This window comes from Dendrobates tinctorius, unplaced genomic scaffold (assembly GCF_039654945.1).
Source record: "Dendrobates tinctorius isolate UK_male_01 unplaced genomic scaffold, ASM3965494v1 ptg000223l, whole genome shotgun sequence".
In the NCBI taxonomy this organism is placed as follows: Eukaryota; Metazoa; Chordata; class Amphibia; order Anura; family Dendrobatidae; genus Dendrobates; species Dendrobates tinctorius.
In genome coordinates, this window is record NW_027361890.1 from 3,768,447 (window position 1) to 3,795,417 (window position 26,971).

General features: G+C 43.3%; 1 protein-coding gene across 1 annotated transcript in view; it reads right to left on the bottom strand.

Annotated features, from left to right (window-relative positions):
* LOC141059050 (uncharacterized) overlaps positions 1 to 26,971 on the bottom strand; it is a 144,810-nt gene that overhangs the window by 115,415 nt on the left and 2,424 nt on the right. The window contains exons 2-4 of the mRNA XM_073555259.1: positions 13,164 to 13,274; positions 12,574 to 12,691; positions 4,165 to 4,251 (exon numbers count right to left, since the gene is read on the bottom strand). Coding sequence (XP_073411360.1) covers positions 4,165 to 4,251; positions 12,574 to 12,691; positions 13,164 to 13,266 — 308 coding nt within the window. The 5' untranslated portion in view covers positions 13,267 to 13,274. The remainder of the gene's footprint in view (positions 1 to 4,164; positions 4,252 to 12,573; positions 12,692 to 13,163; positions 13,275 to 26,971) is intronic.

Consider the following 26,971-nt stretch of genomic DNA (forward strand, 5'->3'; position numbering starts at 1 on the left):
GAAAAAACAGTAAAAGTCCCTAAGAAAGCAAAACCCAGGCCGCTCTACCCATTTTAGAGACTACAGGGTGACTAAATACAAATACCCAAGGTAGGAGTGTATGAATATGTCCTGGTAAGTGAGGCCTGCCCTGTAAAAAGTACTAATGCTAAAACAACTGCACACAAACCAATGAAAGATCTAATCTGCAGTTATGGTGTCTGACAAACCACAGAAATTGATAGGGGTACACACTTTACTGAGGAAGTAATGATGAAAATTCTTTAGGTACTAGGAAACGAACAGGCATTTTATACCCTTTATCATCCACAAAGCATTTGAAAAGTGGGGAGATTAAATAGAATATTTAATGTATATTCAAAAGGCCATGACAGACACAGGAAAGAACAACATAGAGTGCCTATCTTTTGCGTTCTCTTCAGACAAACACACAGGCTTGTCGCCATTTGAAGTCCTTTTTGGTAGTGCCCCAAAGATGGGTCCATACTTCTCGAAAGTGTTACAGATGCATCACCGTACTATGACAGCCTATGTCCAGGCCTTGCATGAAAGATGTGGTGCATAAATGTGTTTTCTTCTATTCCAGATCCTAATGCAAGAGGAGATGAGCATCAACTAAATCCAGGTGATTGGGTATTCCTACACAGGCATATGAAAAGGAGCATGAATCCACGGTTTGATAGTCTGTTTTATGTGCAGCTGACCACATCCTCCTCAATGAAACTTGAGCAGAAGCCCACCTGGAACCATACCATTCACTTCAAAAAGGTAAGTCTCCACAGTGACTGCTCTACTAATTCTCCTGCTGAGAGTGGCAGAGTTACTGCCCCTAACATAGACACTGGCTAAAATTTTAAATGAGGACTGGGATAATACATTTATTTGGCACCATACTTCTCTCATAAAGGACATGAAAAGAGAAAAGCTGCAGGAATGTTGGATCTTCACTCAGTTCAACGTGTTCCAGGACTATGCTGTATTTAGCCCTACTCTTTGAACCATGGGAGATATTGACACCATACTGCATACATATAAATACATACTTGCATGCAAGTTTTTATTGCTTTGTTTATTGTAGTCACAAAAGCACAGATAATATACTGTAATACCAAAGATATTAAATAGCATGTGTCAAGAGTTCTAGGATGGAATCATCTGTAGTTTATTATAGTACCCAGATAATTGATGACTAATGATGAGCGAGTATACTCGTTGCTCGGGTTTTCCCAATCATGCTCGGGTGTCCTCTGAGATTTAGTTTTCGTCATCTTATCTGAATGATTTGCGACTGCTAGACAGGCTGAATACATGTGTGGAATGCCTGTTTGTTAGGGAATTCCCACATATTCAGACTGTCTGCAAGTCGCAAATCATGCAGATGAGACGACGAAAACTAAATCTCTGAGCATGCCAAAATACTCGGAGGGCACCCGAGCATGCTTGGGAAAACCCAAGCAACGAGTATACTCGCTCATCACTATTGATGACCATTACGGATAGGGTGTGAATGTCCACATTGAAGGTGGATGGGTGAAGCAAGGAGGAAGTCCCCTATTTGGTACTAAAGCCATGAGACAGAAGTCCCTATGTGGTTACCAACTAACTCCTTGGTAGAGATTATACAATTTACAAAAAGAGGAAATTGATAAAGAAGAGTTAATATTTTTCTCAGTTCTATATTTTGTTAACTAGTCTCATATTATATTTAAGATGTTTAAGATTTCATATTTAGTCTAATATATGTGTTTTTCATATGTGATATTGTTAGAAATTGTGTGTTATGGGTAGTATACTGGAAAGACATGATAGCTAAAAGTTATTCTGACATACTTCTGAGAAGGAGGCAGCTGGTTGAACTTCCAATGGGAACTTTGCATGTAGTGTTACTTTGTCTGAAAATGGTATAATAACACTGCTTATATGTCAGTAAACAGAACTGTTTATGCTCACAACCAGTGTGTATTCTCTCCTCTGAGCACTTGTGACTAAGAGGATCTAGTTCCTCAATTAGAACTCGTTGGTGATCACTACTCTGACTTTTGGTCAGAACAAAACAGCTACAACATGGTCATGGTCCTTGGATTACTGATGTGTCTTTGTTACTTGTTTACTCTTTGTTTAATCTTTGAAAGAGTATTTTAATTTGATTCACCATACATATTAGATTAAGGTCAGCCGAACCCACTGATAGCAATGGGTTCAGCTGACAGTCTAAAATGTAGGGGATGATTGGTTGATGGATAGTTGGGGAGATGTTGATGGATATGTCCAATTTTGGGCTAACAGTCTCATTTTTCTCCCAGTGATAAAATGTTGTCCAACTTGTCAGCCAAAACAGCGCTCCAGTGTATGGAAGAGCTGCATGAGATGGCTGTTGACCCAACTGTAAATAGGCCAAAGCATCCTTAAGCTGACAGCTGTATGGCCAGCTTTAGTTCATGCTTTTACATTATGCAACTGCCTGACATCCTGAACATGAATCTACTACTGGAAAATCTTTTTGGAATCCCATTTTAGCATTGTCTTCATCTCTGGTTTTCAACCAACTTACTGACAGCTCTTCCTAAAATCACTCCAGAGACAAGCAGTTAGTCTTGGGTGCGGCTCAAGGGTGTGCCCGAAAGGCCAAATCCATGAATTGGCATGAAATGGTGAATAGGTGAATGGTTTTCAGAGTTGTTAAGTTGAGTAACTCTTGTCAAATCTGTCCAGGGTTGCCTATTTTGTCAGTTTTTTGACATACATTACAACAAAATCTCAGTGAAAAGTTAGAAAATAATTGTGAAAGAGTATTGACAGGTGATTACCGACAAGATGTTCAGGAAACATAAGGCCAGAACCTCTCATAGTGCAAAAAAGAAGGTGGGAATTGTGAAACCCCACTAATATCTGGCTTAGCTAGAAAACACAGGCAGCATCAACCATTAAAGAATGTTGGATATTAGTTGCTGAGGAGGAGAGTGGGCATGTCCCACATACAGAAATAAAGATATAACAACACACAGCCACAAATGATAGTTTTATGAAAAGGAGGTTCAATTGCGAAAAAATCATTCAAAATTAAATTTTTATTAATAAAGTATTTAAAACAACAATAAAAATTCAAGATATGCACTTGCACTTTTTTGATTTATGAACCTACTTTGTCCACCATTAATGAGTGAGGAACACACTAAACATCATCTTGATAACACAGTTTCTCCAAGAACCAATAGCAACTCCCACTATATATACATGATATACTTACCTGTAGGTTAACCATCTTGAGCTATAATATATTGCGTTTAGACAATACTGTCGTTTCCAAATGTAATTTTCAGTGTCAGCGTGCTACTTTGGTTCCATAGCTTGAATTTTAATTGTTATTTTAAATACTTTAATAATAAAAAAATAAATTTAAATTATTTTTTTCGCAATTCAACCTCCTTTACCTCAAACTATTATTTTGGGTTGTGTGTTCTTATAGTATGTGGTGGTTTTTTCCCTACCGAATTGAAGATCGTGGTAATAGAAATAAAGATAAATTCTCTAAGAGAACCCAAAGTGTAAGGACTGAGAATTGATGTCACCCTATAAGTTACCAAGCTTCTTAAAGGTTTTTTGAATAGGGAGTGACAAAAGAAAATGTAAGACTCAAGAGAAACATCAGTAATTTTCTTGGAGACTAGGACTTTCAATGGTCCTTTGGATATTGCTTGTCATCATTAAAATAAGGAAATATACCGGTAATTGGAAAGTTTCAAAAGTATGCTACATGTTAATTGAACCTTTACAGTCTATACATATAAATGTTTTTGCCCACTCATTATCTTGTTTTTACTGAATACATCACGTTTTCTTTTATTTGAAGGGATTTCTACTTTGAACTACCCATATCACTTAGTAGTGTGTCTTGACAATCAGATGACTAAACACAGCCCCTTGTTTGGAACCCCAATAACCAGTTGTAAGCTGGAAACCTATTGCATTGCTTATTTTCTCGCCAATGACACCACAGTGTCCATTTAAGTTTTCTCTGTAATGCATGTCAGAACAGGTCCTCTGATGCATCTGTCAACAAAATTTCCTAAAATTATATACGAAAATTCAATTTCTAACCTAGACAATCCCTTTATATTTCATTTTCACCAATCTATATAGAATGTTAAAAAATATCATACTTACGGCTTTTCTCCATATGTTATTACGATTTTAATGTTTGTTGGCCTTGTAATTTCTAAATCTTCAAACTTGACGCTTGTGATTGGTATTCTGAATCACAAAAAGAGATTGTGCATGATAACATGACAAATTTATGGTTGCTCTAATCCATCTAGCATAAAACAGCTTTTAACATACTCAAATACAACCCCCCCTCTCGTAAAATTCAACATTACTTCAAAGCGTTTTGGAGAATAGTTATGAAAATGTTCAAAGACTAGTTGACAAGGAAGCAACAGTATTAACAAGTATTATTGCTTAATGGGCTAAGTCAATGTCTTTATGGCCAAACCCTTATAGCAGCAAACATATACTAAGCATAAGGCCGGAGTCACACTACAGCGAGATACGGCCGAGTCTCGCAGGTTAAAACCAAGGTCTGGCACCGGCACTCTGGAGCGGAGCATGCAGCTCCATGTATTGCTGTGCAGCTGCACGCTCTGCTCCGGAGTGTCGGCGCCAGAGCTTGGTTTTAATCTGCGAGACTTGGCCGTATCTCGCTGTGTGTGATCCCGGCCTAACAGTAAAGTCCCATTCAGGGGAACGGGACAGCAATAAAATATCATGCACCACCACTAACAAAAGTAAGGCCCAGGAAAATTTCCCTAAAGCTTTCAACCCAATGAAAACATTGAAAACATTAAAGAGCATGCATAGCCCCTTCAAACAGAAGATAGGCAGGAGTTCCGATAGTCAGACCCCGACTGGTTTAAGATTGATGGCCAATTCTAACGAGAGGCTAATTATTTAAAGATACTTTATTAACAATTCTTTTAAAAATGGAAAAAATCTCAAAAAATAGGCACAAAAAATGCCGATCAGTATTTCAAAAAATCCAGCTTGAATCATAAATATATTCAATAAATCACAATGCCAGGTGAGGGATGAACACTCTATTTGACCCTGGGAGGAACATGGGGGTAATGGAGATGTTCTTTCTTTTTGCGTTCTGGAGGTGGTAAAACAAAGTGGTAGACAGGGTGACTGGGATAGGTTAATTTTACAAAAAGAGGCACGATGGATCTTTAAAATGGAATCCATGGCCCCCAAGGGCCTTAATGATCGACTCACGTATGGGTGCTTTATTTGAAGAGGACCCAATATGACAGATATCTGATAATCAATTGCCCTCATTGTTATTAATACAGGGAAACCTTGGACTCTCCATAGATCTAGGAGATGATCTGTGGGAATTTTTGTGCTCATAATTATGACATTGGCCCTAATGATTGCTAATTTTTGTTATATCATATTATCAAAGGAAAGGGGGATCATGAGTGTGGTAACCTGATATAACCTAATATCATACCTTGGGGAGTGAACCCCCTAAAGTTATAAAGGGGCTCTTTTGTAAAATAATATGTCTATTTAGAGTCATATGTGTGATGTTTGGCATATTTAATATGTCATATGTGTTGGCATTTTTAATTATTATTTTTCACATATCTTTTATACTGTGAGGTCCGATATGGGTTAATTTGGAGGGCTCGGTTTTTCTATCTATACAAGAGAATTTTGGACTATATGCGCTATAATTAAATAGATTCTGTGCTCCTCTTTGTGGATTGGATCTTGGAAATATCTGCTATTGTAGCAGATTAATATTGTTTATTGTAGCAAGGTCCAGTATTCTACATAGGGGTGGGGACACATGAAATAGTAAGTGACCAATGTTTTTTAGTAAGAATTGGCGCGTCCGGACTGGAGCGCGTACCCAGAGGAATAATAAGGACCAGGGAAGCTATCCTAGATCTGAATACACACAGCACATCCGGTGATTTATCGGAAGTCTGGATAGGAGCGTGATGGTTTGGGAGCGAGCACCCGGAATTGTGACTGCGGGAGTGGGAGAGGTTCTCCTGCCCTTGGCCCGAGTATGCACACAACATATGATGAGTGTATGCCAGACGTGCGCGGTATTCAAGTGATATGTTGATCATCTAATTCAGTCTGGACATGCGCATTATTACATGGGGGAACCGGGCATGCGCAGTGTGGCTGGGGAATGCATGCCAGACTTGCGCGGTGTATTGATCCTATGTTGGTCCTCTGTTCTAGTCTTGACATGCGCATTAGTATATGGGGACGTGCCAAAATATCAACGCAGGCGAAGTAGAGCTCCCATGGTGCTCAAGAGGAAGCGGAAGAATGGGGATGAGGTACCTCTAAGGTCTAATAATTTAGCGCAGGCGCAACACTGGAAGTGGAGACATGTATGGGGTGGTAATATTATGACCCCTTACCCCACTGTTTGACCTAAGCGGTGAGGTAACTATAAATGAGCGCTAGTCACTACACTCTAATTGACACCTGCAGCCAGGCGCATCATCTGATGCTCTGAGGGAGCATATAATAGCATCATGGGCCTCCTGATGAACTCCTTGTTTAGGAGGGAAATACATCGAGGCGAGACCTTATCAGTGAAGTTTTTTATACTTTTATACTTTTTTTGCTGATCTTTCTTGGGGTATAGTGCAATAGAGGAATACGAGCAGTATGAGCTGTGTTGATAATGGCCTATTTTTTATGGGAGCAAAGATGATAGTAATTAATGCAAATGACCTTTGAAATGGTTGGTATCTGTATTTGAATTAGGTCAGAATCTGTATATTCCGGATGAGTGATAAGAGTCCGGTTCTCCCATGAAATTAAAATTATCAGTTGCCATTGTTTGCTGCTATAAATCTGTGTTTTTGGATTTTTTGTGATGTATTACCTCTTGATTTTTTGGAGGATTTTTGTGACAGTAATCTTCAATAATTGTCTGTTTTGCTTATAGGCTCTATATACCCCCTTATTTAAGAGACCTGGTATCATTGTAGAGGGTCAGTAAGGGATAGCCTACGTGGAGCGGGGGCACCAGAACAACTTAGGGTGAAACAGCTCCGCTGTTAGGCAGGGTTATCTTTAAATAGGGACCGGTAGTATAGTATAATATTTTTTCCTCCATGCACATTTTTCCTTTTAAGTAATTGTTTTTCCGGCTACTTCTTTCACCCTTTTTCTATTTATGGTGGTTTTTGGCATGAGGTATTTGTTTTTTGACTGTGATTTATTGAACCCAGCCATTCGCTGTTCCCGAATTTGGGCATTCTGTTTATAGAACTCAGCAGGGTGAGCAGGGACAGCCGCCGTGGAGGTTGCAAGAGGGTGCCAACCTCTGCTGTTAGGTAGGGGGAAGTTATTGGGCCTTAAAGGGTCAAACAGTGTTCATCCCTCACCTGGCATTGTGATTTATTGTATATATTTATGATTAAAGCTGGATTTTTAAAAATACTGATCGGCATTTTTGTGACTATTTTTTGAGATTTTTTCAATTTTAAATGAATTGTTACTAAAGTATCTTTTAATAATTAGTTTTTTGTTTATGAGCCATTGGATAACTAATTAAAATAAAATTGATCTTTCTACTGATTCTATTCTAACGAGAGGCCATCAATTTTTGAAGATTAGATAACCCCTTTAAATAGCAGAGAATACAATTCTAAGTACTGTACAATATAAAATGTTATTTATGTAACTAGTAATTGTATTAAAAGTATTATTTCAGCATCTTAAATGAGTAAATATATTTGTTACAAAAAATCATATACGTTCTTAAGAATGGAGGCATTTTTATTTCTGCTATTTACGGCCATTTGCTTTAGATACATGCCACCGCTGCTGTCTATCAGTGCTGACCCTCCTCCATGGAAAGTAGTGCAGCGTTTAGACTAGACCATTGCTTTCATTGCTCATGTGCTTCTCCAATGCTGCAAAGACTAGGCTATCCAAATGCCCACAGCAGCATTAGAAAGTGCACAGCTTGGCCAGAGCCACAATCATGGCACTGGTTCAAACTGTCGGCTAATCATGAGCGCTCAGCCTCTGTCAAAGAGAAAACCTGGAAACTAGAGAGTAGTGCGCTACTGAACAGCAATTTTAAGAAAGTCTCTTTAATGAAGACCGTTGTCTGAAAATAGTTAGACAGTATTTGCTTATACATAGATCTTGCCTAAGGTGTCAATTTCCCAAATACTCAAACAATTCTTCTGTATACATAAACGTTTCATCCCTTCATGACCCAGCCTATTTTGACCTTAATGACCTGGCCATTTTTTGCAATTCTGACCAGTGTCCCTTTATGAGGTAATAACTCAGAAACGCTTCAACGGATTCTAGCGATTCTAAGAAAGTTTTTTCGTGACATATTGGGCTTCATGTTAGTGGTAAATTTAGGTCGAAAATTTTTGTGTTTATTTGTGAAAAAAATGGAAATTTGGCGCAAACTTAGAAAATTTTGCAATTTTCAAATTTTGAATTTTTATTGTGTTAAGCCAGAGAGCTATGTGACACAAAATAATTAATAAATAACATTTCCCACATGTCTACTTTACATCAGCACAATTTTGGAAACAAAAGTTTTTGTTGTTAGGAAGTTATAAGGGTTAAAAGTTGACCAGCGATTTCTCCTTTTTACAACAAAATTTACAAAACCATTTTTTTTAAGGACCACCTCATATGTGAAGTCACTTTAAGGGGTCTATATGGCAGAAAATACCCCAAATTGACACCATTCTAAAAACTGCACCCCTCAAGCTACTCAAAACTACTTTCAAGAAGATTATTAACCCTTCAGGTGCTTCACAGGAACTAAAGCAACGTGGAAGGAAAAAATGGACATTTTAATTTTTCCAACAAAAAATTTCTTTTAGCATCAATTTTTTCATTTTCATCAGGATAAAATGGATAATAAAATTTGTTGAGCAATTTCTCCTGAGTACACCAATACCTCATATATGGTCATAAACCACTGTTTGGGCACATGGCAGGGCTCAGAAGGGAAGGAGCGCCATTTGACTTTTTGAATGGAAAATATGCTGGAATATTTAGCGGTTGCCATGTCGCATTTGGAGAGCCCCTGTGTTCCTAAACATTGGACCCACAAGTGACCCCATTTTGGAAACTATACCCCTAAGGAACTTATCTAGCTGCATAGTGAGCACTTTGATCCCCCAGGTGCTTCACAAATTGATCCGTAAAAAAAAAGTACTTTTTTTTCACAAAAATGTTCTTTTAGCCTCAGTTTTTTCATTTTCACATGGGCAACAGGATAAAATGGATCCTAAAATTTGTTGAGCAATTTCTCCTGAGTACACCAATACCTCATATGTGGTCATAAACCACTGTTTGGGCACACGGCAGGGCCTATAAGGGAAGGAGCGCCATTTGACTTTTTGAATAGAAAACTAGCTCCAATCGTTAGCGGACACCATGTCGCGTTTGGAGAGCCCCTGTGTGCCTAAACAGTGAAAAAAACCCACAAGTACACCATTTTGGAAACTAGACCCCTTAAGGAACTTATCTAGATGTGTGGTGAGCACTTTGAACCCCCAAGTGCTTCACAGAAGTTTATAACGCAGAGCAGTGAAAATAAAAAATCATTTTTTTTCCTCAAAAATGAATTTTTAGCCCGCTAATTTATTTTCACAAGGCTAACAGGAGAAATTGGACCACAAAAGTTGTTGTGCAATTTGTCCTGAGTACACCGATACCACATATGTGGGGGGAAACCACTGTTTGGGCACATGGGAGAGCTCAAAAGGGAAGGAGCGCCATTTTGGAATGCAGACTTTGATGGACTGTTCTGCGGGCGTCATGTTGCGTTTGCAGAGCCCCTGATGTGCCTAAACAGTAGTAACCCCCCACAAGTGACCCCATTTTGGAAACTAGACCCCCCAAGGAACTTATCTAGATGTGTGGTGAGCACTTTGAACCCCCAAGTGCTTCACAGAAGTTTATAACGCAGAGCCATGAAAATAAAAAATCATTTTTTTTCCTCAAAAAATGATTTTTTAGCCCACAATTTTTTATTTTCACAATGGTAACAGGAGAAATTGGACCCCAAAAGTTGTAGTACAGTTTGTCCTGAGTATGCTGGTACCCCATATGTGGGAGGGAACCACTGGTCGGGCACACGTCGGGGCTTGGAATGGAAGTAGGGACGTTTTGAAATGCCGACTTTGATGGAATGGTCTGCGGGTGTCATGTTACGTTTGCAGAGCCCCTGATGTGCCTAACTGTGGAAAGCCCCACAAGTGACCCCATTTTGGAAACTAGACCCCCCAAGGAACTTATCCAGATGTGTGGTGAGCACTTTGAACACCCAAGTGCTTCACAGAAGTTTATAACGCAGAGCCGTGAAAATGAAAAATCATTTTTTTCCTCAAAAAATGATTTTTAGCCCCCAAATTTTTATTTTCACAAGGGTAACAGGATAAATTGGACCCCAAAAGTTGTTGTCCAGTTTGTCCTGAGTATGCTGGTACCCCATATGTGGAGGGAACCATTGTTTGGGCACACGTTGGGGCTCGGAATGGAAGTAGTGATGTTTTGAAATGCAGACTTTGATGGAATGGTCTGCGGACGTTGTTACGTTTGCAGAGCCCCTGATGTGCCTAAACAGTAGAAACCCCCTCAAGTTACCCCTTTTGGAAACTAGACCTCCCAAGGGACTTATCTAGATGTCTGGTGAGCACTTCCAACCCCCAAGTGCTTCACAGAAGTTTATAACGCAGAGCTGTGAAAATAAAAAATCATTTTTTTCCACAAAAATAATATTTTAGCCCCCAATTTTTTATTTTCCCAAGGGTAACAGGAGAAATTAGACCACCAAAGTTGTTGTGCAATTTTTCCTGAGCACGCTGAAACCCCATATGTTGGGGTAAACCACTGTTTGGGCACACGTCAGTGCTTGGATGGGAGGGAGCACCATTGGACTTTTTGAACACAAAATTGGCTGGAATCAGTGGTGGCGCCATGTCGCATTTGGAGACCCCTGATGTGCCTAAACAGTGGAACCCCCTCAATTCTAACTCCAACCCTAACCCCAACACACCCCTAACCACAACCCCAACACATCCCTAACCATAACCCTAACCCCAACACACCCCTAACCCTAATCCCAACCCTAACCATAACCCTAACCACAAGCCTAACCATAATCCCAACCCTAACCCCAACACACCTCTAACCCTAATCTTAACCCTAATTCCAACTCTAACCCTAATTCCAATCCTAACCCTAATTAAAACCCTAACCCTAATTCCAACCCTTACCCTAATTCTAACCCTTATTCTAACCCTAACACTAACCCTAATAGAAAACTAAAAATACTTTCTTTATTTTATTACTTGTGCCTACCAATGGGGGTGATAAGGGGGGTGATTTACTATTTTTTTTTTATTTTGATCACTGTGATAGGATCTATCACAGTGATCAAAATGAATGAATGGAATCTGCTGTTTGGCAGATTCAACGGGCGCACTGCGCATGCGCCCACCATTTTCCAAGATGTCGGCACCCATGATCCGGGATGGCGGGACACCGGGAGCCACAGCGGGACTCGAAGGGTACCGGGGGGAGGGGGGGTGATCAGAAGGCGGGGGGGAGTAGAGGGAAGGGGAGGGGGAGCAGATGATCACCCGACCCACAGGATTGCGATCCCACCATGACACAGCATATGCATCACAGGTCGGATTGGCACCGACTTTCATTTCGCATACACTGTGTCACAGTTCGGGAAGGAAGGAATATTGTGATATATATGCAACATTCCTGAGAAAGGTTTAAGTTTTAGAGACATATTGATTGTAATAATAATGCCTAAATTCCTCTGCAGTTCCAGAGTTTGTTTTCATTACATTAATATTACTATGATATGTGGTGCCCGGCGCCCAATCAGCGCTGGTGTAACAGTCCCCATCTTCAGAGGAATTGAACATGAATAGAATGTCAGAGAGTTGATGCAGCCCTGGCTTCCACTTCATGTTCAGTTTGCTCAAAGGCAGCGACCGTGCTGATTAGATGCCAGGCATCACATGTCATGCAACCGCACAAGAGCCCCTGGACAATGAGTGCCTACACCTTTGAAACGGCACCGGCACGGGAGGTGAGTATAAGCTTTTTATATTTTATCTGCTCCAAACATTTAGTTGAAGAAGGAGTTGTCCAAGTAGGGGAAAACCCCTTTATTAAAAAACGCTCAGCACCCTTTATACGCAAAAAGCTATTCCAGTCTCTGACTGGACTAGTATTTCTGGCACAGCATACAGAGGCACTGGCCACTTAGAAGAAGGCACTGAATTCATTAAGTGGCATGATCCTCTTAATGAATTTGGTACCAACTATTTCAGCAAGATTGGCACAGTGCGATTTTGTCTTGGTGAATCGGCCCCTTTGACTTTTTACGGAATCCATACTCTGCAGTGTACGCTCGCTCAGACAGAAGTCGACTACCTAACAATTTAAATGTTCAAAGTTTACTTTATATAAAATTAAGTGAATTCTTGAATGAATGTAACTATACGGTATAATGATAGTTTTATTACTTACAATTTTGCCTTATAGTATTTGGCAAAGGGACCATAAGCATAACGAGGTTCTGTACTGTAATCTCCAATGTATTTCTTCAGCTCAGATAGCTTGAATTGATTCAGAGAAGTTTCAATGGCTTTAAAATAGGTATTAAGAAGATACAGTAATTCAGTAGAATAGTGAAGGCATTACTATCACTATTTGTATTATTATTCTAATTCCATATTTTTTTTTTAAAAAGCTGCATTTGTTACATCCATAACAAAGAATAGGTTCTCTTATGTCGTTTTCAGTCTCATGTGGCAAATACAGCTTTGTGATATACAATTTGCTGGCCTCTAATTCTCATTTCTTGGATCTTCATATTTCACAAATTAGAAAAACGGTATTTGATGTAAATTCAATAACAATTAACCCCTAGTTTATTTTCACAGATATTTTATGGATTTAATAGTGGCCTTCTCTGCTCTCAGGATGTTCTTTCTTTTCCATTATTCAATTTGATTTAAGACTTGTAAAGTAACAACCATAACTAATATGTCAATGTGAGTGTACCACTTCTATATAAACATTATATACATACATATAAGGACACTGGGAACATTTACCTTTCATAAACATATCATTGCAAAGCTGCACCATCACCATCGATTCACAGGATGATTGTAGGAGCAAATTATAGAAAAGCCCAATCACTATGATTTTCATCATCTTGAGAGCTGTTTTAGATTAGAAACAAAATAATGCTTAAAAGGTTGCTCACTACTAAGACAACCTCTTCTCAATCATTTATTCCCCCTTCTAAAATAACAGAAGCCCTATTTTCCTTTGGTGCTGATGCCATTCCAGCTATACTAGCACTAGCTCTCCCAGGGCTTGCATAACATTATGGTGTCGTGTGATCCCTGCAGCCAATCATAGGCCGCTTCACTCTCCCCACCATGCGCAGCTCAAACTTTCTTTCCAGGATGTCCCCCTGACAGCACCATGGAGGAAATCCTCCTCCTCCTTACAGGGACAGGAAAAGCACACGAGAGGTTAAAAGGTTCCTCCCCACCCATCTCCCTCAGTGTTTTTCCTGTCCCTGCATGGAGGGACACGCGAGAGGAGCGCAGCAAGCGTACTCACCGGGCTCAGGGGGATCGTGCGGCCGGTCCAAGCCTTCCCCCTGCGAAGATGCCCAGGGCCGAAACTTCCCGGTGGGGAGTCCCTCTGCCCCAAAGCCAAGGAGCAGGACGTCGCTCCTGGAGGAGCCGCTCCTCCCGGCGTGAGGCTCTCGACTCCATGTTTGGCCACCGGTGTGGCGAACGCTGGTCCCCCGCAGGCAGCTGGTCGGGTGGGTAGTGGCATCAGGAGGCGGGGCGCGTAGGAGGAAGTGGCCAGAGGAGATTTCCAGCCTATCACAGAGAGCGCGCGTCACTTCCAGTGACGTCACGCGCCGGCTTTCAAATGTCTCCGCGCGCTCCAGGAGCCTGGCATCTCTCTGGAAGCGCAGGAAAGATAGACGCAGAATAGATGGTCAGAGGGGTAAGTGCGCCTGGCGCTGAGCTCCCTCCCCATGCCACCCTCTGCGGCCAATGTAATAGCCTGATTACCCTACCCTCTATCACCAAGATAAGGGAACCCCAGTGCCCACCCCGACAGTGGTCAAGGACCCAGCAAAGGCCGCGTCTAAAAGGGTCAAATGCCCGGTATGCAGGGTAAAGCTGCCAGACACCTACGCTAAAACCCTCTGCGGGCCCTGCACGTCAAGGGTGATAGGTGAAGAGCAGCCATCTCTCCTAGCTGAGATGAGATCCCTGATTCATGAGGAGGTCCGAGCCTCCAGAGGCAGTCTTGAGCAGCGATCCACCAGCCCAGGGCCAAGCCGGAAGCATCCCAGGTGGGAGGCGGAGATGTTCGAGCCAAGCTCCGAGGAGAGGTCCGACTTCCGGGACTCAAATCCAGAGGAGGAAGGGGAGATCCTGGCGGACAAGCAGGATTAAGGCAGGAAATACCTGTTCAGACTTGAGGACATGGACGATTTAGTCCAGGCGGTGAGGAACACCATGCAAATGAAGGAAGTTCCTAAAACGCAATCCAGGCAGGACCTAATGGTTGGAGGTCTTGTGTCTCGAACTCAGACAGTGTTTCCCGTAAGCGAATACATAAAGACAATGATCCGCGAGGAGTGGAAGAATGCAGAAAGACGTCTGGTGCTATTCCGGGACTTCAAAGGTCGACTGCCGTTTGACCCGAAGGAAACACGGTCGTGGGAGGAGGTTCCGAAAATTGACGTTCCGGTGGCCAAGGTCACCAAGAAGACCGCCATACCATTCAAAGACTCATCTAGTCTCCGGGATCCGATGGACAGGAAGGCGGACATTATATTAAAACGAACTTGGGAGACCTCGGGGCCCTTATCAGGGCTAACATAGCAGCCACCTCGGTGGCCAGATCTATGTTTTTGTGGTTGGGGCAGTTGGAGGATCACCTTACCAACAAGACCCCTAGGTCTGAGATTCTAGCTTCCCTTCCCCTCATGAAGTCGGCCACGGCATTCCTGTCAGATACGTTGGCCGAATCAGTATGATTTGCAGCCAGAAATAGCTCCCTCTCTAATGCCGCCCAAAGAGCGGTCTGGCTTAAATCATGGTCAGGAGACAACGCCTCTAAAGCAAAACTCTGTTCCCTTCCCTTCTCAGGTCTAAGAGTTTTCGGACCTGCCCTGGATAATATCTTGGAGCTGGTGTCCGACAAAAATAAGGGATTCCCAGAGGAAAGGCCTAAGCGGCCCCAGCCCTTTCGGAGAGTGCCCTTCTATAGGAGACATGAGAAAATGGAAACGGTCTTAGGAGCGCAGGAAAGAGACTCAGACAAGAGATGGGGTTAAACCACATCGTGTTTCGACGGAGGAAACTTCCACCTGATGAAGACGGATCCTCCCTCGAAAAGCGTTGTGGTTTAACCCCATCTCTTGTCTGAGTCTCTTCCGTGCGCTCCTAAGACCGTTTCCATTTTCTCATTGCTCCTATCCTCCATTGGAGGTTTTCGGCTGGAGCTGTGGTGGAGACCTGACATTTTTGTCTGCCCCTGGGTTGCTTCCTAAGCGCTCCTCTATGACCGCTTATCACTGACTTTTATTCTTCTATAGGAGACAGACAGATCCTAGGACCCAGGTTAGGTCTAGTAGGGGCTCGTACAGAAGCCCCCACGGCCAAGGCGGGAGAAGCAAGGGCCGATCTAGGAGGCAATGACGCCATAGGTATTGGGGGAAGACTTCGCCATTTGGCGGCAAACTGGTCCCGGGTTACCCAGAATCAGTGAGTCCTCAAAACCATCATGGAGGGCTACAGGAAAGAGCTCTATTCCCCCCGACAGATATACTATCCCTACTATAGTCCAGAGGGACTTACCAATGTGGGCGGACATACACAACATGATCACGTCAGAGGTTATAGTGCCAGTTCCTCTGACAGAAAGGGGAAGAGGACACTACTCCTCCCTGTTCTCCATCGCAAAGCCGTCTGGCGAGGCTTGGACTATTATAAATTTAAAGCCTCTAAATACCTGGGTCAGGTACAAAAGATTCCGGATGGAATCTATCCGGTCTGCAATACAGTTAATAGAGACGCGGTCATGTGCACTCTCGACCTGAAGAGTGCGTACCGTCAGGTCCCTATCCACCCCTCATCCCAGAGTTTACTAAGATTTGCAGTGAAATTTCCAACCCGGACCTGCCACTTCCAGTTCCAATGCCTTCTGTTGTGAGTTCATTCTCTGGTCCACCAGCTGTGAGTTCTCCTTCCAGACTCCCTCTGGTGGTAACAGGAGATAGTGAGGCTGATTTAATCAGGAGAGATCTACCACCTGATAATGAGGATGACGATTGGACCTCAGGAATCTTAGACTGGATTTAAGACAGCCGACGCCCTAGTCTAGTGCTGGTGATTGCTTCTGGCTTCTCAGGTCTTGGTTTTCAGCTCTGTTCCAGCCTTCTCAAAGCTAAGTGTTTTTGATAATGTTCACACTTGATTTTGTTGGTCTATTCAGTTTTTTGTGTGTTCAGCCAGCCCCGGCTGGGGCTGTGCTGAATTTCCACTCTTATTTATCTGTATTTGCCAATTTGCTTTTTAGTCCCTTATTAGATTGGCCTCTTTTTGCTCTGTCTCAGAATATTTCAGAGTGCTGATATAGTGGGAGAAGTCTAGTGACTTCAGGGTTAATTTTGTTATCAGAAGTGTTGGACATTATTTTTGTAGGGTTTTTGGCAGATTGCAGACAGTGTCTTTCCTTTCCTGTTCTTTATAGTTAGTTTGGGCCCCATCGTTTGCTCTGCCTATTTTCCTGCCTGTGTTTGTGTTTTCATCTTGTTTCACCATCAATACATGTGTGGGGGCTGTCTATTCCTTTGGGGTCTGCTCTGGGACAGTTAGTTTTCCCTTGCTTTAGGCTTATGTAGTCCTCCGGCGGTGACGAGGCGTCTAGATCATCGTAGGAACGCTCCACTGCTACTGCTAGTTGTGTGGTTAAGATCAGGGATCTGCAATCTGCATAGTTACCAACCTCTCTGGTTTTCTGGGATTTAGCTTTTTGTTGTCCTCCTCGGTGACCCATTCATAACAGCCTTCCATTCGGCCTGGCCTCGGCCCCCCGAATCTTCACAAAGTTGGTTGCGGAGGTAGGGGCCTTCCTGAGGAGTCAGGGTATCATAATCATCCCATACCTAGACGACTTCCTCCTGGTGGCAGCATCAGAAGAAACGCTCATCCGAAACAGAAACCAAACAACATCTCTAATGGAGTTCCTCGGCTGGAAAATCAACTGGCAAAAATCAGACCTTATACCAGAACGCAGGAAGGTCTTCCTTGGTGTACTCTTGGATTCACAAGAGAGGATATCCCTGCTACCAGAGCGCAGGCTGAAGATAATTCAGAACAGAGCCAGGGACCTCTTAAAGCATCGCTCTTCCATACGAGAAGCAATGGAGGTCCTGGGCCTTATGACGGCCTGCATCCCGTGTGTCAGATGAGCCCAGTTCCACTCGAGACCGTTACAAAAGCAGATCCTCAAGGTATGAAACAGGAGGCAGACTTCGCTCGATGGACCCATAACGCTGTCAGGGCCAGCGAGAAAGTCACTACGGTGGAGGACACGGGCCAGAAATCTCCAGGTCAGTGTTTTATGGACAAACTCTCCATATGTGGTACTCACCACAGATGCCAGTACGTGGGGATGGGGAGCCCACGTAGAAAGGAAGATTTTCCAGGGGAGATGGCTGGCAGAGTTCGGAAACAAAACCTCCAACTACAGGGAGCTCTACGTGGTCTGGGAAGCTCTGTTGTGGATCCGTCCAATCATAAAGAATCGACACGTCCAGGTGTTATCCGACAACACAACAGCAGTGTCATTCCTGAAACACCAGGGAGGACCCAGGTACCAACCCCTCCAGGCTTTAGCGGGAAAAATATTCTCTTGGGCAGAAAGAACAGTGCTCTCGGTAACGGCAGTCCATCTAGAGGGCTCCCTGAACGTGGTGGCAGACTACCTAAGCAGACAACAGGTCTACCCGATGGAATGGGAATTGAACGGAGAAATTTTTCATTGGCTGTGTCAATGTTGGGGAACCCCCAGTATAGACCTGTTCGCAAATCAAAGAAATGCAAAGGTCTCCAGATATTATTCCCTGAACCTGGCAGACCACCCGGAAGGGGTGGACGCCCTGAGCCAGACTCGGAAAGAACCCCTCTCGTATGCATTCCCACCCCCGGCTCCCATACCGACAGTGTTAAGGAAGATCCGCGAGGACCACGCAAAAGTAATAGTGGTGGTTCCATACAGGCCAAAGAGAAGTTGGTTTTCCCTACTGGGAGCCATGGCAGTGGGAAACCCGGTTGAGCTACCTCCATGGAAGGTCCTCATCCACCAGGGCCCGATCTGCCACCAAAATCCAGCAAGACTTCACCTCTCGGCTTGGATCCTGAAAGGAACATCTTAAAGGCAAAGGGCTTATCAGACCAGGTCATATCTACCCTACAGGCCAGCTGCAGCAAGCTGGTTACATCTGCAATATACCGGAAGATCTGGAAGAGGTTTTGTCTGGATGGTGGCAGGTCCGATCTTGTGGGGGGTACCCCTGACCTCCCTAGTAGTTTAAACTTCTTACAGGCAGGGTCTGATAAAGGTCTTAAGCCTAGCACTTTGAAAGTTCAAATTTCGGCCTTAAGCTCATATTTCGATTACCCGTTAGCATCTCATCCCTGGGTAATAAGATTTGTAAGGGCCACACAGTGGCTTCGCCCCACGATTAGACAGATCACCCCGCCTTGGGACCTTGGCCTGGTACTCAGGTTCTTATGTAGGGATTCCGGCATTCCCGGTAAGGAGATGTCTATCTCAACTCTCACCCGCAGAACGGCCTTCCTTGTAGCCATTACCACAGCCAAAAGAATTGGAGAGATCCAGGCCCTATCCACTAGAGACCCATATCTCCAGATCAGAGAAGACTGTATAGTTCTGAGATTAGACCCGGCATTTATCCCAAAGGTAGCCTCCCAGCAAAATATAAACCAGGAGATAGTGTTACCATCATTCTGTGACAATCCGTGGAACGAGAAAGAGCAGCGTCTTCACTCGCTGCATGTGAGACACATGGTTATTAATTATTTAGAAGTCACAAACAGTTGGCGTATCAACCCAAATCTATTCGTCCTTTTTTTGGGTAAAAATAGGGGGAAAAAAGCCTCTAAGGCAACTATCGCCAGATGGATTACGGCAGTAATCGCCGACTCCTATCAGGCGGAAGGCGCAAACCCGCCAGATACACTGAGGGCCCACTCTACCAGGGCAGTATCGGCCTCATGGGCCGAACGGGCGGGCACCTCGATTGATCAGATCTGCACAGCAGCAACCTGGGCCAAACTTAATACTTTCTGCAAGCACTATAAGCTTGATGTGACGGCTAGTCAGCAAACCGCATTTGGGAGAAAGGTTCTCCAGGTGGTAGTCCCACCCTAGGGGAGGTGCTTTGGTACTCTCCATGGTGCTGTCAGGGGGACGTCCTGGAAAATAGGTATTAGACCTACCGGTAATGATGTTTCCAGGAGTCCATCCTGACAGGACGGGTAGTTCCCTCCCTGTTATATTATACTATGCTATATTATGTTATATATGTCATGCCATATGCTGTAATATGATTGTACCATTAAAATTTTATGTGCATTATCCACATCGTGGTACTTGTCAAATCACTGAGGGAGATGGGTGGGGCAGAACCTTTTAACCTCTCGTGTGCTTTTCCTGTCCCTGTAAGGAGGAGGAGGACGTCCTCCATGGTGCTATCAGGATGGACTCCTGGAAACATCACTACCGGTAGGTCTAATACCTATTTTCTTTTCTTTGGATATCTGATTTTTCTGTGCAGTGGAGAGTGATGCAGCTGCTGATTGGGTGCAGGGATTGTGTGACAAAATATTGTCACTTGAGCTCCAGGAGAGCCAGTGTTGAAATCGTTGGAAGGAATCTGCACCAGAGGTGAGTACAGTTATTTTATAAAAATGGCCTCTTTATAAAATAACCCCTTTATATCAACTTAAAGAATACATCTAAACTTATGCAACTTTTCTATCCTATTTTTTTTACAGTAATTGAGCTAAAGCTGAGCTTGTGGAAGCCAGGAAAGCTGTTAAGATGCATCTGTTATTCACAAAAATTTCCCACATATAAGTAACAAATTTGGTAATGACTATTCGTTGCATTAGTTACACAAAATGTCAATTGATCAATTAATTGGATCAACCAATAGAACATTGTTGTACCCCACCTATGCAGTGTTACTTGTCAAAAAATCACAGTGATAATGTCACTAGAGGGATAAGTGTAAAGCAAACCACTGTCAATTAGCTACTTGTGTATAGTAAGTTTGCCACCCTAAATTTGGGCACTTACCGTGCGATAGTTTACAAACTTGATTAGATGGAATTTCCAACAATTAGTATCCAGAAATTGTTCCTTATTAGAAATTGTTCCTAAGCTACTCATGATACCAATGACTGTGATTAAAAATATAAGTATTTTGATCAATATAAACCTAATGACAGATGGCCAAGTAAGGACAACAGGAGGCAAATGTATTATTATAAGATGCCAACAAACTTCCACACGAGACCAATGCTTTGATTCATTACACACATGTTAAAACTGAAACCAGACTCTCTTAAGATTGACTGTAGCTCATTACTTTTGTGTGCATCTATTTGTTTTTTGTTTGTGACATAGTCAAGAACCAGATAGCGTTTAGTTCTAATATTGGTCAATCTGATATATTATATGATGTAGCCATCTGTGAGTACGCTTTCTTTATGTTCTTTAGTAAAATTATTGTACAATATGGACATGTGTATAGGGTCAATAAATAACCCGCATTTTAACATTATTATATTTAAAGTCCTGGCTACTTTGTTATTTCTATATTTTCAATATATACTGTATATATTTTTTATCGCAGCCTAGGGGTGAATTAATGAGGTCCAACATGTCCTTACTTCGCTATCGCTGGTCCACTTTGTTTTGATGAAATGAGTCATTCCTCATAATGTTACTATAATGTCTTATGTCTGCAAAGGAGACCGAACAACGCGGTTTCTAGGTTTTAACAAAAAAAAATCTCAAATTCAACAAATTTATGTTTCCATGTCAAGCTATATTATGAAAGCAAAGCTAATTCTCCCCTGCTCTAATCTGAGCAAGGGTATGTGCACACACTGCGGATTCTGCTGCGGATCCACAGCGGTTTTGGCTCTGCGGGTCCGCAGCAGATTCTGCTGCGTTGTACAGTACCTTTATTTCCTATGGAAAAAAAAAACACTGTGCACATGCTGCGGATTTGCTGCGGGTTACAATCCGCAGCATGTCAATTCTTTGTGCGGTTTCCGCTGTGGTTTCACACCTTATCATTATGAGGTGTGAAACCGCAGGGCAAAACCGCAGGCTAATCTGCAGATAAGCCGCAGGGCTTTTGTTCTGCGGATTTACCTGCGGATTTTTCAACAAAATCCGCACAACCTAAAAACTACGTGTACACTTACACCAAATGTTTCAAAAGTTTGCCTCCCAGGTAATTATAAAAGATGCAATATATATATATATATATATATATATATATATATATATATATATATATATATATATATATATATATATATATATATATATATATATATATATATATACACAGCTCTGGCAAAAATTAAGAGACCACTGCAAAATTTTCAGTCTTTTCTCTTCTGATTTTTCTCTTTATAGGTATATTTTTGAGCAAAATGTAAATTGTTCTTTTTGTCATGATATGTATTTTTCCCCAATACTTTGCAATGTCTTGTGTGTACCTGTAACAATATGTTTCCTTCCCCCATTGCCTGTGTCTCTGGGACTATAATGTAATTATGTAAGTAACCTGTCTCCTTTCCACAAGACTTGTGTATCTAGACCATAATTGAATTCAGGATTGGGTCAACACAGCTAGGGGAATGACCATTGTTCTCCTCAGCAGGGGGAGGACTCACAATGCACATCCTCCTAGACACAGCGGTGCCTTGCTGTGGGCCAAACCATTGCATAGGAGGAGTGGAACCCTCCTCCACTACACACATGGGCTGATCCAGGAGCAGAGACTCCCCAGAGTGTCCCGCAAAGACTTCAAGCCGTTTAATGAGGCTTCCGGTGACATTGAGGGATTCTTCCTGGACTTTGAGCATCAGTGTCGATTAATGGAAGTCCCGGAAAGGGAGCACGTCCGACATCTTGTGGGGCTCTTAGAGGGTGGAGCTGCTGCAGCCTATAGAGCTATGGACCCTCGGTGGAACTGTGAGTATGCAGAGATTAAACGGACTGTTCTAGAACATTATGCTGTGACCCCAGACACTTACAGGACCCAGTTTCGTACTTTAGCCTGTAATGAGGAAGTGTCTTTCAAGATGTATGCCCACAGACTCAAACAAATATGTAATCGCTGGCTGGAGGCAGAGGAGGCCTTAACCTGGAACACCTGTCTCCAGGTTATCCTAAAAGAACAATTTTTTGCCCAGTGCCCCGCTGAGATCAGGGAATGGGTGCGTGAGAGGAAACCTGCTACAGTGGAAAAAGCTGCATCTCTCGCTGATGAGGCTCTCACCATCAAGCCTCGGTGGAGAGTTCTGTTGGAGGATGGAGAGAGGCCTACCAGCTCCACAACACCGGTGGCCCCCAGTTCTTCTGTCCCCATTGTTCCCCGTTCCTCTGAGCCACCACCTCGTGTTGATACCTGTGTCAATGTGCCTCCTGTTGCTTCCACTGCGTTTTCTGGAATACGATGAGGAGAGGAAGTAGCAGAGCGCAGGTGTTATGGTTGTGGGCATCCGGGGCATCTGCAGGCCTCATGTCCAGCCAGCTCATGGAGGAATCGTCCTCAAACCCCTACAGCACCTTCAGGTGGGAGCCGACCGGCAGGTTCCCTTACTCCTCGCCCAAGAGGACGCATTGGATGGAGTGAGACACAGAGCAGATGCTATCGATGTGGGCAGCCGGGGCATCTGCAAGCCTCCTGCCCAGCTGTTCAAATGAGGATTGATCCTGTACCCAATCATATTATTAATTATGTACAGCCAAGTGCCATGGAGGAAGACGTGTCACCACTACGTGAGGACTGGCCTAGTGCCTCACCCACCCATGTTGCACCACTAGGAGTTTATGGTGTGCGACCCGCAGCTATGACGACTTCAGCTCATCGAGGTAAGCACTTGCAGGAGGTCGTGCTGGATGGACAAAGACTTGTTGGATTTTGTGACTCAGGGGCTTTCCTCACACTGGCTGATCCCCGAGTGGTTCGGCCTGAGGCAATCCATAGAGGACCTGGGATTGTCATTGAACTGGCTGGTGGACAATGGAGGACTATTCCCACAGCCACTGTGGATCTGAACTTTGGTTTTGGGGTCAGGCAATGTGTGGTTGGGGTGATGGGTGGTCTGCCTGCAGCTGTTCTCCTGGGCAATGATGTGGGAAAGCTACGATGCCAATTCGTGGCTGCATGAAGCCACATGTAAGTTACGCCATGCCTTTGTGTACTTAACCAGTGACCTGTAGAGGTCCCTAGTACGTACACAAATTAGGAGGGGAAGGGATTGTCATGATATGTATTTTTCCCCAATACTTTGCAATGTCTTGTGTGTACCTGTAACAATATGTTTCCTTCCCCCATTGCCTGTGTCTCTGGGACTATAATGTAATTATGTAAGTAACCTGTCTCCTTTCCACAAGACTTGTGTATCTAGACCATAATTGAATTCAGGATTGGGTCAACACAGCTAGGGGAATCACCATTGTTCTCCTCAGCAGGGGGAGGACTCACAATGCACATCCTCCTAGACACAGCGGTGCCTTGCTGTGGGCCAAACCATTGCATAGGAGGAGTGGAACCCTCCTCCACTACACACATGGGCTGATCCAGGAGCAGAGACACTAGATCCCTGTGCAACTCAGTCAGATGTGAGTTGGATGCTGAAAGAGAAGGGCGAGGCTGTCTGAGGAAGCCTCGGCCTTAGTGTGATCGTGGCGGATTTCTGGGACTCTAAAAGGACTATGGTTTTGTGATCTGGCACAAGGATTGTCGGGAGGTGCCCCCGAATCAGTTTCCTGTGGACTTATTTTGGGATTCTGCAAATTACCTTCGTGTTGTTCCTGTGTTCTGGTCAATAAATCTGTTGGATTGTTCCCAGGCCTGTTGTCCCTCCTTGCTCTGGAGAATACTCCCGTCACACTTTTATCCTATAAACTTCTGACAACATGTCTTTGAATTTCCGTGCAATAAATTTTGTATTTTTTTTCTAAAAATGAGAAATGGTCAAAATTAAATAAAAGAACCAGTGCTTTCAAACCTGAAATAATGCAAAGGAAACAAAACAAGTTCATAGTCATATAGAAACAACCATTCTAACGTTTTAACTCAGGAAGAGTTCAGAAATCAATATTTTGTGGAAAAATCATAGCTTTCATGCGTCTTGGCATGCTTTCCACCAGTCTTTCACACTGCTTTTGGGTGACCTTATTCCACTCCTGGTACAAAAATATAAGCAGTTCTTCTTTGTTTGATGGCTTGTGACAATCCATCATCCTCTTGATTACATTCCAGAGGTTTTCAATGGGGTTCAGGTCTGCAGACTGGGCTAGTGTTTAGATGTGGTGGATTCTTAATTTTTGCCAGAGCTGTATATATATACACTCACTGGCCACTTTATTAGGTACACCTGTCCAACTGTGTGTTAAGACTTAATTTCTAATCTGCCAATCACATGGCGGCAACTCAGTGCATTTAGGCATGTAGACATGGTCAAGACAATCTCCTGCAGTTCAAACCGAGCATCAGTATGGGGAAGAAAGGTGATTTGAGTGCCTTTGAACGTGGCATGATTGTTGGTGCCAGAAGGGCTGGTCTGAGTATTTCAGAAACTGCTGATCTACTGGGATTTTCACGCACAACCATCTCTAGGGTTTACAGAGAATGGTCCGAAAAAGCAAAAAAATCCAGTGAGCGGCAGTTCTGTGGCCGGAAATGCCTTGTTGATGCCAGAGGTCAGAGGAGAATGGGCAGACTGGTTCGAGCTGATAGAAAGGCAACAGTGACTCAAATTGCCCCCCGTTACAACCAAGGTAGGCAGAAGAGCATCTCTGAATGCACAGTGCGTCGAACTTTGAGGCAGATGGGCTACAGCAGCAGAAGACCACACTGGGTACCACTCCTCTCAGCTAAGAACAGGAAACTGAGGCTACAATTTGCACAAGCTCATCGAAATTGGCCAGTAGAAGATTGGAAAAACGTTGCCTGGTCTGATGAGTCTCGATTTCTGCTGCGACATTCGGATGGTAGGGTCAGAATTTGGCGTAAACAACATGAAAGCATGGATCCATCCTGCCTTGTATCAACGGTTCAGGCTGGTGGTGGTGGTGTCATGGTGTGGGGAATTTTTTCTTGGCACTCTTTGGGCCCCTTGGTACCAATTGAGCATCGTTGCAATGCCACAGCCTACCTGAGTATTGTTGCTGACCATGTCCATCCCTTTATGACCACAATGTACCCAACATCTGATGGCTACTTTCAGCAGGATAATGCGCCATGTCATAAAGCTCGAATCATCTCAGATTGGTTTCTTGAACATGACAATGAGTTCACTGTACTCAAATGGCCTCCTCAGTCACCAGATCTCAATCCAATAGAGCATCTTTGGGATGTGGTGGAACGGGAGATTCGCATCAGGGATGTGCAGCCGACAAATCTGCGCCAACTGTGTGATGCCATCATGTCAATATGGTCCAAAATCTCTGAGGAATGCTTCCAGCACCTTGTTGAATCTCTGCCACGAAGAATTGAGGCAGTTCTGAAGGCAAAAGGTGGTCCAACCCGCTACTAGCATGGTGTACCTAATAAAGTGGCCAGTGAGTGTGTGTATATATATATATATGTGTATATATATATATATATATATATATATATATATATATATATATATATATATAGTGTAAGGTAGCGCTTGTTATTCAGGTTGGGGATACTCACTTTGCAGCCAAATAACCAGGTCCGGCACGGGTTTCTCAAACATAACTCAGTCCATGCGGATTATTATTCAGCATAAACCATCAACAGCAACATAAAGTTCATATCAGATCAGCATAGCGGCCATGACAGAGCTCCTCTCTGTTAACCCCGTGGTCACACAGGCTTTGTTATATCCGGTACACAGGCTCTCTAGCCTCACAGTTATTTCCCCTGTCCGGGTTACCTCATAGCTGCTTCTCACTAGTGACATTCATTCCCTCTCCTGGGAACTCTCAGACATGTGCAGCCATGATACACGTCTCCACGTGCACTCAGGAAGGCAGACACGTCAGCCAGACGAGACCTTCCATACGGACCAACCGGGTCCAAGCATTCACTCATGTGACCTACCCTGGTCACCTTATATGGTCCATAGCCACGCCCACCGGGATCACATGGCTATGACCTCATCGCAGGTCCTACAACCAGTCGTACACATACGCTTTACTATGGGCGTTTTAAACACCCGCCCCTAGGTGGTTTTGTAGGTGATTGATCCCACCCGTCTCACCAATCACCTGAAGGCTTCTTCCTAACACATTGGAACAAAACATCAGCTCTGCTTATCAGCACATAATCAAGCCTTCATCCCAAGGCCACCCACTTTGGGATACATAACGGTCATTTAGGACACTGCTCCTATTACCACTCTGGACATGGCTATCTGCCTGTCCTGGGACACCCACACAGCGCCCCCTAGCGGACACAGTAGTTACTACACCATTTTATATATATATATATATATATATATATATATATATATATATATATATATATATATATATATATATATATATACTAGAGCCTTGAAGA